Genomic DNA, 12,297 nt, shown 5'->3' on the forward strand with positions numbered 1-12,297 from the left:
GGCCTTCGACTACATAGATGAAGAAATGGTAAAGAAAATAGTGGTTACACTAATAAGACCTAAACTAGAGTATGCTGCAACACTATGGGCACCTAGCACAAAAAGAACATAAGAAATTAGAAAGAATCCAAAGAGCAGCGACAAAAATGGCACCTACACTATCAAATTTGACATATGAACAAAGATTGGAGAAATTACATCTATCACACTGGAACAGAGAAGAGAAAGAGGTGATTTGTTGACCATTTACAGAATTATGAGAGGGATGGAAATTCTCAATAGAGATGACTTATTAAAATGGGACAGAAGAGAAACAAGTGGACATGAAAAGAAGCTAAAGAAGGAAAGTTACAGAAGAGACCTGAAAAAGAATACCTTCCCACATAGAGTGATTGATGTCTGGAATAAACTAAACAGAGAAACAGTGAGTGCCAAAACTATACATGATTCTAAGAATAAACTGGATGTGGAGAGATACAAAAACGGGTCACTACGAGCATAGCTCTCATCCCATAAAATACAACTAGGTAAATATAATCTCTTCTTAGCATTCATTCCCAAGTGTCTATTTCTCATTACACTTTTTAATCCCCCAAGGTATTTACTTGATTCTCTCAATCTATATTTTACCTCCACCTCCACTCCTCCCTTTCCCACCACATTCGCCCAAGTATCTAAGACTATCCACTTCTTCCAGTCTCTCTCCCTTAAAACTCTCTTCCAATTTGCTTCCATATTCTCCCCTTGTACATCTCATTACCTTACATTTATCCACATTTATCTTCAACTTCCTTTTCGCACACCTTCCTAAGCTGTCACTAACTTCCTTAATTCATCCTCTAATCCTGCTACAAGTGCAGTGTCATCAACAAACAGCAACTGGCTTATCTCTCACTTTTCTCCATTTTCTTTAAACATCTCCAATCCCCGACCCATTACCCTTGCAATGACCTCTTGCACCACCTCATCCACGTATAAATTGAACAGCCAGGGTGACATAATACATCCATTCACTCTCTCCATTTCTAATCCTAACACAAGCTCTACTACTCTCATAAAAACTCTGGACTGCTCTTAAGAGCTTTCCTCCTATCCCATATATCTGCAATACCTCCCACAATGCCTTCCTGTCTACCCTGTCGCCTTTTCCAAATCCATAAAGGCCCAAAAAATATCCTTTCTTTTTCCTAGAGCTTTTTCACTACTTGCCAGCTTTGCTGGTTTTTATAGTACTTTTGCTATAATCTAAGATTTCAGTTTGATTTTTAGTGGTCTATATTTTTTTCTTTAGAGTATTGCCCCATCCTATGTACCTCTTCTATCTCTTTGTCCATTACCTGTCCTTCCTCTTGTATCTCTTTCAAAATTTATTTTGCAATTTCTTTCTCTTCTCTCTTTTGTATCTAGGTACATTATATTTTTTTAATACCATAAACTACAATGCACTTTTTTATCCACTGTGTGTCTGACCCAATTCTCTTTTTCCTTAATTACTTAAATTACCGTTTCTTTAGCATTTTCTTTCACTTGTTACTGTACTGTTTCTTTAAAAGCTATTCTTTTTATTTTCTTGTTCCACTTTCCATTGATTTTTTATTTCTTGGAGATCTGTCTCTTTGTTTCTCCAACTTTCTTAGTCACCGCTTATATTTGTTCTTTCACTTCTTTTTTCAAAGCCTCATTTTTGTTTTTATCTTCATTTTCACTTCTGACCATGTGAGCAATGGAGTAGGAGTAGAGGAACTTTCAGTGAAAGGGATAAGACATTCTCCTTGGAAATGATGTAGGAGAGATAGTCCAGGTTAGATTCAAGACAGTAGATGACCCCATGACCAGACAGAAGAATGATGAAGCTGATATGGAGGACCCAGTGGCAGTCATCACCAGATCACAGGTCAAGAATGCACAAGAGGAAGATAAAAAAGGTGATGACAACCTTAATCCCCTCTTTGAAGCAGATGTTGTAGGCAAGGTCCCAAAAGAATCACAAGATGAATTTGGAGTGGAAGAGAGGGAGGTAGCAGCAGAAGATGTAGGAGAAGACCAGGGAAGCGATGCCCAAGCAGAAGAAATGATCTTTGAGGATGCCATAGATATGGGAAAACTCATCTGACTATAGCAGGAGGACCCGGAGCTGGAGGAGGTGCACCAAGCAGCTGAGGAGGAGCAGGAAGAAGAGAAATACAGCAAGACCAAGTTTGTCATGGAAGATGGTGTACTTATGAGAAAATATAAAGCACCAGAAAAGTAGGAGGTGATGTTGTTACCCAAATCGTAGTTCCACAGAAGATTAGGGAGAAGATTGCAAGGCTGGCTCATGTGACTACATGCGCCCACCTTGGAATCACCAAGACTAGACAATTAATCTTGATGCATTTCATCTGGTCTCATTTGTCAGAAGATGTCAAGAGGATAGTTAAGCGGTGTATTGTGTGTCAAGTGACCAGGAAGCCAAATGACACTCCTTGGAAGATATCCATGTGCCAAGTTCTTGTCATTTAGGAACCTTTCAGTAGAGTAGTGATTGTGTTGAACCTCTCCCAAAAACTAAGTTTGGGAAGTTATTTGTGCCAATCCACACAGTATGCTGAAGTGATATTCCTTTCGAACATAAAAGCCAGGACAATCACCAAGGCTTTAATGTCTTATTTTAGTAAGATGGGCATGCCTTGGGAAGTACAAAGTGACAGAGGTACTAACTTTTTAAGTGGGATATTCAAAGGGGGCCCTGGAAGGCTTCAAAGTAAACCATGTGATTGCATCAGCATATCAACCCCAAAGTCAAGGGGGTCTTGAGAGGTTCCATGAAACTTTAAAACACATGATCAGAGCATTTATATTAGAATTTGAGAAGGATTGGGATGAAGGCATAGACTTGCTGTTATATGCCACTAGAATAACTGTACATGAGGGTCTAGGATTTTCTCCCTTTTATTTGACGTACGGTAGAACTCCGCGAGAATTCCTTGCATCCTTGTAAGAGATGATGATGATGTTGAAAAGCGCAGAAGAAAATACTCCTTACACAAAGTTTGTAGGTACTAACTTCAAAGAAATTAAGGAAGATTAGGCAGATAGCAAAAAGGAATCTTGAAAAGACACAAAACAATTACAAGTGTTATTATGATAGGAAGGCAATTAGAAGGGAACTACCATATTTTACGGCTTACAAGACGCACTTTTTTTCCTAAAAAAATACCCTGAAAATTGCTAGTGCGTCTTCCAAGACGAATGTTGTATTGTAAGGCAACACCCAGGCTCAAGTGAGCTTGGACACTTGACCAATAGCAACCTGGATTTGTGTGTTGAGTTATAACACTATGATGTTAGCTTAAGTACTATTTAATTCAGCCTTTTATATGATGTAAACTCAGTACTTATCTGTTACAAGTATTTCCAATACCATAATCCTTCCTGGAGCCTACTCGGTGTGTGGAGAAAATGGGCCGCTCCCTCGTCTCATAGCAACATGCACACACATACTCACGAATGCACGCACATGCCAGGTGCCTTTATCAGTTACCACCAGGCTATCACACATATCACAAGCTTTTTTTGTCCTGGAAATTACCATCCATGGCTAGTTCATTGAAACGGTTTAGTTATACTATCACATACAAGCTACAAGTTGTACGATATGCCAAAGAACACAGTAACAGAGCAGCAGAAAGACACTTTGGACCACAGCCTACCGAAAAAAATGATTCGGCAGTGGAGTTTTATATTTCTACATGCATATTTTTTAAATTTTTAGTTTATTCTTATGAAAATAAAACCACCCTTGGACAATGAAAAATGAATAGTATATTTACTAATCACCAACTAGTATCATCACCATACAAACAAAATCGGACAAGTGATTTCGTAATGTAAACAATACGTCCAATACGTGTCGTCCTTGCTTCTTATGTTTTTGTGTTCAGTGGTCGGGTATATGGTGAATGTGTTCTTGTATGAGAATGACTTTTTTTTTTTTTCTTAGAAATTTCTTTCAAATATTAGGGTGTGTCTTCCAAGATGCAGCTTCTTGCAAGCCGTAAAATATGGTAAATATTGGGGATTATGTCTAGGAAGTATGAAGGACCATTCAAAGTGCTGGAGAGAAAGGGTGGAAACAATTATGTGACTGAAAACCCAATGAGGAGATCAGGTGTGCAATAAGCACACATTAACCATCCAAAAAAGGTTCAATGGGATTGAGACAGAACAAGCTGATGGGAACTTTGATTCAGATATTGGGGATCTTAATTTATGATTTGAACAGGTCAGACATAAGTGAGGCATTAGAGGGATCTATGTCATCACTAGAGGAAGAGATGCATGAAGAAGTCCGAGCTCTGCTCTGCAAGAATGCCACAATTTTTTCATCAAGCCCCACTGTTACATACACAAGCAATATCACACATCATCTTAGAAGATGGAGGCAAGCCAGTGAGGCAGACCACTTACAGACTGTTGCTCCAGAAGAAGGGGATCATGGAGAAAGAAATGAAGCAGCTTATGGATCAAGGATTAGTGGAATCTAGTACTAGTCTTTGGGCTTCACCAGCTGTGATGGTACCTAAGCCTGGAAATGAGTGGAGATTATGTGTTGATTACAGAAGGGTGAATACAGTCATGAAGGCAGACCCTTACCCTCTCCCCAAAATAGATGATCTCACTGAAGAAGTTGCTGCCACAAAATTCTTAACAAAAATAAGACTTAATGAAGGGATATTATTAGATCTCCCTTACAAGCAGAGCTACTGTGATATCTGCTTTTGCTAACCCACATGGGCACTCTCAATAAAGTGGCATCCTTTCAGCACCTCATGAACTGGTTATTCGAGGGATTACCAGGTATTAGAGCATACTCGGATGACATAGTTGTGTTCTCTGATACATGGAGTGATCACATGTACAAGGTGAAGGGTTTACTTGACAGACTAAAATAAGCTCAGCTTACTATGAACCTGAAGAAGAGTGCCTTTGGGAGGAGCACCACTGACTATCTAGGACACCAAGTCGGTCACAATCGTATTATGCTGTTAGAAGCCAGAATGAAGGACATCATGGAATTCCAGGTTCAAAAGACAAAGCGAGGCATCAGAAGATTCATGGGTATGCTTGGATTCTATCGGAGGTACTGTCCAAACCTTGCAGGGGTAACCGCTCCTTTAACCTGCATGCTCTCTTAAAATCATTTCAGGTGGGATGAAGGCTTTGATGCAGCCATTGAGGAACATAAAATGCTTCTCTCAGATCATCCTGTCAAAGGATTACAAAAGATTACATAGGAGGAGCATACAGACAGGAGACCTTTTGGTCCATAGCTAGGTCGGATGCAAAAAAAAATAAGATAAATGAAAATAAAATAAAATAAAACAAAAAATAAATAATAATAATAATAATAATAAATAGATAAATAAAAATTATAATAATACTAATAATAATAAATGAAATAAGTAAATAAATAAATAGGTAAAGCTAAATAGTAAACAAACAGGTAAATAGTAAATAATAATGATAACCAAGGAAATAATAATAAAGACAAATAAAAACAAACAAATAAATGATATAAAATAAATGGCAAGCATTACAGCTTCTTGCTTAGGTGTTATCTAATCAAATTTTAAAGCTTCAAACTGAACTACACTGCACTGCCTCTGCAGGAAGTTTATTCCATTCATTAACTACAAGGTTGGCAAAGTTGTTTCTACCCACTTCCTGACTGTTTGAGACCATTATTTCTTGTCATATTCTCATTCAGTGTAAATATTTTGTCACTTTTGATGTTGTCAATTCCCTTTAGAATATTAAAGACCTGTATCAAGTCACCTCTGAGTCTACGCTTTTTTAGGGAAAACAGATTCATATGTTTTAGTCAATTTTAGTATGATTTATTTTTATGATCTTGACAGCTCCAGATTATAGTAAGAATATTTATATTTTTGTGATGCCAGTCATGTAGCAGTGGGTCCCATGCTTGCTCAAGAAAAAGATGGTGTCATGAGGCCCATCTCATTCATGTCTCAAATCCTCAAGAGTTACCAAAGGCATTCTACCACTGAAAGGGAGGCCCTCAGCCTCATATTACCTTTAAGATATTCCAGATTTTTCCAGATAAAGAAGTGATCATCCAGTGACCATAACCCCCTGAAATATATCATAGGTGGAAAAACAAAGAAATGACCAGCTAGCCCAATAGGCATTAGCACTCCAGGGATACAATTTAAGTGTTCAACACATCCCCAGGAAACAAAACGTAATAGCCAATACCTTGTTGCGTCCTGATACAAAATGTTCAAGCCTTGCTCCACAGGCTTAAACATTTTATTCAGGGAAGGGGGATATGTCATGTTCCACGATGTGCCATGTATCATAGTAGTGATGTGTCATGTTCCCTGATGTGCCATAATGGATGAAACACAGACATGGACATGGCACCATAAGCCACATCCTAGTAAGAGCCATAATTGCTCACTATCCTTAATGTGACTATTGATGTTGATTCAACCAAGTGGTAGGTTATCTTAATTAGAAAATAAGATTTGAACATGAATTTGGTTGTACCTTATGTAAGTACCCTAGTTGCAGAAGACTCATGAACCAGTGCCATAGTAATACATAAATGGGACATTCTGCCAAGGAGGTCAGAGGTCACCCAAACAACAACAGAGTAGAAATCTAGCATTGCCATAAATGAACAATTTTCTCTCTATAAACTTAGCCAGTTTTTGAAGTTTGTAAACCTTCACACAAAAATAAAGTGGATGGATTGTGTGAAGCCAGGTGGGTTGGAATAGGGTAGGCTTAACGTAGCAAATTGGTATTTGCCGTAGGCACTGTGTCATGTGATTCTGTATGAAAAGGAAGGGATGCAGGCCGTGCCTCTCTGACTCCCCTGCTCGCACTTTGTTCATATTCTCCGACTTATTGCACTTCACCCTTTCTTTTGTCCTTGTGAAGTAAGAAAATCCCTTTTAAAAGGCAAATCATCACACTGGCTATTGGATTGAAGGAACTGTTCAAGTCACAGCCAAGATTTGATAAATCAACTCAAATACAAAGGCTAGTCCATGACACCTTCCCTTTTAACTTACGTTTCACTCAATGCCAACACAACCATCTTTCTTCTCACAAACACACTGCCCATCTTTTCCTTTTTACTCTCATCTGTATCACACCCATGCACATTCAAAGTCCCAAATCTTTGGGTTCTGATTGGAAAACTCCTCCCAGACCCTCTTATGCCTTTGCTTTATCTAGGAATGTCCCCTTTGGGGGTACAGAGACTAGGATACCTAGTCCTATCCCCGTCCTGTTTTTATTGCCTTTTGTGACTCAAGTGGGAACACTTGGTGGCAGTATTCTTCTCCCCTACCATAGGGTTCAGTGAAAAAAGGAAATGAATATTCAGAGATATGGTACAGAACAATATAAAGGGTGGGAGGACAGCATAATGGAGGGTCAGTCGCACTATAATAAAGTATCATAATTTCTCTATGAAGAGAGATTTCCTCTATCAGAGACAATATGATGTGTGGTTCTGGTCCATAGGGACACCCCATATAGACCCTAAAGTATCGGCTGCATGCTACTGAGTAACTTTTAATCCCACAATAACATGCAGCCAGCACCCCAGAGAGGCTTCTACCCTCCTAATTCTATAAACAAGTGACAACGAAAGTGTCACTCAACATCAGTGATAATACTCAAATGCAGTAGGTCTTAACCTTTTGATGACTCCAGACCCTAATGGATTGCCCAATAGGGTCCCATACTCCCTTCACTGTCAAAATAATCATCACCATTCCAATTAGTTGCCAGTATGACTTCCAAATATGTCAATAGCTTGAATTTACTGTACTATAGATATGAATAGCTAGGAATAGAACATGAAATAAAATCATAAGCATTGATAACTATCATTTTTATTTACAAAAAGAGAGAAATGACAAATATACAAACTACAACTAAACAGCTACAATTTGACTATATAACACACTCTTACTAATCTAGTGAGATAGTTACTATTGTTTTTGTACAAAGCACAGAATTAGGGTACAGCTACTGTAAATCCAAAACAAGGAACTACAGGTACTCCTCGTTTAACGACGACAATTGGGACCAGCGCGCCGTCGTTAACCGAATTGGTCGTTAAGCGAAAGTGTATACATATACGTACATGTACTGTATGTACAATGTCCAGCAATACATGTATCTTTATTTTCGTGTATTTTCCCTCTTTTATACAGTACATTAAAGCTTTACTTACTGTTTATTTACGGTGGTTAGGTTCCTAAAATTACCGTATATGACCAAATCCGCGTATGCTGACATTCCATATTGAATACCGGGGTATTTTTTTAGTTTCGACCATGGGCGCAATATAGCAATAGAAAATTAATTATTAATTTTGTAAATTAAAATGTATCAACGTAATATGCAATTTTGTGGGCGGAAATGAAAGTAAAAAATACCTTGCTACAAGAAAATATGCTAATGAACGAAGTCGGTAGCATAGGCTTGGGACGCCATCTTGTCGTCTGCCAACGTCTCTCACGACGACGACAACGAGGACGACCCGGATGACATTTAATTTGCAGGTAATGATTTATTAAACACAGGTTAGTTTAGTTTAGGTTAGACGAATTAATTTATCATCCTTTCATTTCTTCGACATCGGCATCTATCATAACAAACATGGTGTACCATTCGTCCGACATGACTTCGTTACTTACGAAATCTGTTTTAGCATTTTTTTTTCATTTCCGCTCACAAAATTGCATATTACGTTGATACATTATAATTTACAAAATTAATAATTAATTTTCTATTGTTATATTGCGCTCATGGTCGAAACTAAAATTTACCACTACCGGTATACACTGTACCCCAGGTAGTTTTTGCAGCTTGCAGGATGGTAATGTAGACCTAAGCTTCAGAACACTTTACCTCACAGCTAATATCCACCGTACAAGTTCATTTATAACATCATACAAATTTGCCTCAGCCAACTTAATTATCGTACACGACGTCGTAACTTCGGGAGATTTATGTTAAACGACGTCATAAAGCCCGTCGTTACTCCGAGTTGTCGTTAACCGAGTAGGTCGTTAAACGAGGAGTACCTGTATGATAAATTTGTCTATTCTAACCTAACCTACCTAATCTGCATTTAGTAATGTGGTACTTGTAATTCTCGAGGTCATCAACATTGTCATCACTGTCTTCAACCTTTAAATCTATCAATACAAAGATGGTGTCTCAAGGAGTAGACATGACTGTTCATTTGTGTATCGTTTTAGCAACTTTTCTGTTATCGACTTCTGCCAAGAAAAACGTATATCATGTTGATGCATCATAATCTGCAAAATCCATAACCATCAGGCTAATATCGTAGCCAGCCAGCACATCTGACACATTAACCCAAATGTTTGACATTATCAAGAGATGCAAGTCACAGGACTAGTAAATGAGCCTTCTAACCAGAAGAATATTATAACTTTGAGTACAATAAGTGCATGTCTTGCATGCCTTACATGCAAGTTGATTTTTTTTGTTTGTAAATTTTTAGAAATGCAAACCTATGCAATCCAGATACTCCTCACTTAATGACATATTCGGTTAATGACAACTCGGAGATACGACAAGCGTCCTGACTTTTACAACATTGATTTCACGAAAATATCTCAAAGTTGGTACAATGGCAGCACAGTCGAGTGTAAGTGTACCCAAATACTGCTGTGTATGATACATTGTTTACCTTTATTTTTTGTAATTTCAAGAATTTCATATGCCAAATAAATCAAGATTGTTAAGTTACCTTTCCTTTACTGAAGCCTATCTTTCATTAAAATACAAAATTTCTCTTTCAGTGTCAGCTGTGTACTATATGTACAAGAAAAATTAAAATGACATGAAAATTTTAAAAAGTGCTAAGATACAAGAGAAAATAACAAGATGAACACCTAGCCTAGGCTACCAACAAAAACAAAATATTTTGCTTTGTACAATGTACAAGAGAAAATAAGACAATATGGAAATTTTAAAAAAGTGAAAGATACAAGAGAAAATAAAAAGATGAACACTTAGCCTAGGCTACCAACAAAAACAAAATATTTTGTACTGTACTATGTACAAGAGAAAATAAGATACTAACATGAATTTTTTTTAAAAGTGATATGATACAAGAGAAAATAAAAAGATAAACACCTAGACTAGGTTGTGTGTCTGACCTGAAAGATCAGTTTGTTTATGTTTTGGTACCAGTCAATAACAAATCTATTGCCAACGTACTACACTTATATATGACAATTTGAGTTGTCATAAAGGGAAGCAATTGCTTAACGATGAATTCGCTTAATGACATGGTTCTTGGAGCAGAACTTTGTCATTAAGTGAGGAGTGCCTGTATAGCAATAGAAAATTAAATAAAAATTTTGCCAATTATAATACACCAATGTAATGCAGTCAAACCTTGTTTCTCGAATGTCTCTGAACTCAAACAAATCTGTTTTCAAATGAAAAATTCAAGCTGGAAATAACTGTTTTCTAACAAAATTTAAGTTCTCGAACAACGCCGACACATGGCTGCTGATGAAATATAAACAGTTCTCTTTTGACCGCTGAGCTGAATAGTTGCGCTATGCTTTCGTTAGCAATTTTATTGCATTTAGCAATTATTTTTCCTACACTAGTCCTCAGTCATGGCTCCAAAGAAAGCAAAGAATGATATTGGTCAAGGAAAAAGAAAAGTTGTAAGAAAAACAATCGAAGTGATGAAAGAAATTATTGCAAAACACGAAAATGGCGTTTGTGTATCTGATCTTGCTGTGTAGTATGGTATGGCAAAGTCTACAATTTGCACTATTCTCAAGAATAAAGAAGTGATAAAGTTGGCTGATGTTGCAAAAGGAGTGACTTTCATTAGTAAACAAAGAACACAAATACTTGAGGAAATGGAAAAGTTGTTGCTTGTTGTCACATCACAGCCAAAAGGGCACAGTACATATATTACATAACTGTACAGTGTTGCTTTGTCATTAAATTTACTTCTGTTATGTTTTTCGTTTGATTTACACTTTTATGTTTTATTTATTATATGATATATAAAGAGTAATTTGGTAAATAAGCATTCATCTGGTGCTTGGGAATGAATTCTCTTTTACATTATTTGTAATGGGAAAATATTATTCGGTTTTCGATCAATTTGGTTTTCGAACAGGTTTTTGGAATGAATTATGTTCGAAAACAGAAGTTTGACTATACACCCATCCCCTATAATTGGTAAGGCTAAAGCCGCGTGATAGCGGAACTTAAGTACTAATGGTATTAATTATAATTGGTACCCAGACCAAAAATTTTCCTCCTTCACCAATATTTCTCCTTTATCTTCACTGTTTTCACCTTTCATAACAAAATTGCTTAAACATACAATCCAGTGCTGTAATATAATAAACACATCAAGGCTATAAAATAAAAAATAGACATTTCATAGACATTTATTTTATCTTTTTGAGGGTGATGAGGGGCTTGGGTGGGTTAGAGGGGTTCCGAGGCTGGGGTGGCTTGTTACTGACCACCCACTCGACGTTGTATCTCGTCGAGGAAGTCATCTATGGCTGCAGGAGTCTCAAAACCCTCAAAATAATCCGCATCATCCCCAGAATCCTCCTCTTGTGATGGTCCTGGTTGTGGGTCGGCTGGTTGTGTCTCAGTGCGCCAGCATAAGAATTTTGTGATCTGGCGTTGCTGCAGGGCGTTGATGTGGGCATGATACTGTTCGTTGTAACCTTCTAGTGCTCTAATAACGAGCGAACATCTTGCTTCACTGTTGATGGAGCTATCTTGCTCAAGGAGGTGCCGCATCCTGATGCCCAAGTCGATCAGTTCCTTGACGCCGGCTATGGTGAGTCCCGCACGCGTGGTTACCTGACCCTCCTCCTCCTCCTCATGTTCTCCTCTCTCCTCATCCTCGTCCTCTTCCATGATGTCAGCAACTGTAACAGGGGCTGGCTGTATCATTTCCAGGATTTCACCCTCTGTTGTGTCCTCAAAACCACCTCCAGGAACTTGGTGGGCCTCTTGTGCAGCTGCCTCTGCCTCGGCCTTCGCTGACTGTGGCTCACCTTCCACTCTCCCACGTCGGTCCTCTAGTAAACCCTCTAACACATTTTGCCATGCATGGTGAATTTTCTTTTAGGTCACATTTTTCCAGAAGTGTTCAAAAAGAAATTGAATACTGTATGTACTGTAGTACTCACTTATTCACGGAGTGGGGCCTGAGAACAAGTAACAAGTCACTTCTACAAA

General features: G+C 38.0%; 1 protein-coding gene across 6 annotated transcripts in view; it reads right to left on the bottom strand.

Moving 5' to 3' along the window:
* Positions 1-12,297, bottom strand: part of frj (membrane bound O-acyltransferase domain containing farjavit) — a 183,554-nt gene that overhangs the window by 162,082 nt on the left and 9,175 nt on the right. The window contains exons 1-2 of one of the 6 annotated variants that reach the window (XM_076185170.1): positions 4,946-5,123; positions 4,450-4,567 (exon numbers count right to left, since the gene is read on the bottom strand). The exons of 4 other annotated variants lie outside the window; for them this stretch is intronic. In XM_076185170.1, the coding sequence (XP_076041285.1) occupies positions 4,450-4,478 (29 nt within the window). In that variant the 5' untranslated portion in view covers positions 4,479-4,567; positions 4,946-5,123. Of the gene's footprint in view, positions 1-4,449; positions 4,568-4,945; positions 5,124-12,297 lie in introns of those variants that run through there. One more of the 6 variants, XM_076185169.1, reaches the window with a different exon arrangement.

The sequence above is a fragment of the Oratosquilla oratoria genome, chromosome 5 (assembly GCF_046742065.1).
Source record: "Oratosquilla oratoria isolate Oo_2021 chromosome 5, ASM4674206v1, whole genome shotgun sequence".
NCBI classification, from domain to species: domain Eukaryota; kingdom Metazoa; phylum Arthropoda; class Malacostraca; order Stomatopoda; family Squillidae; genus Oratosquilla; species Oratosquilla oratoria.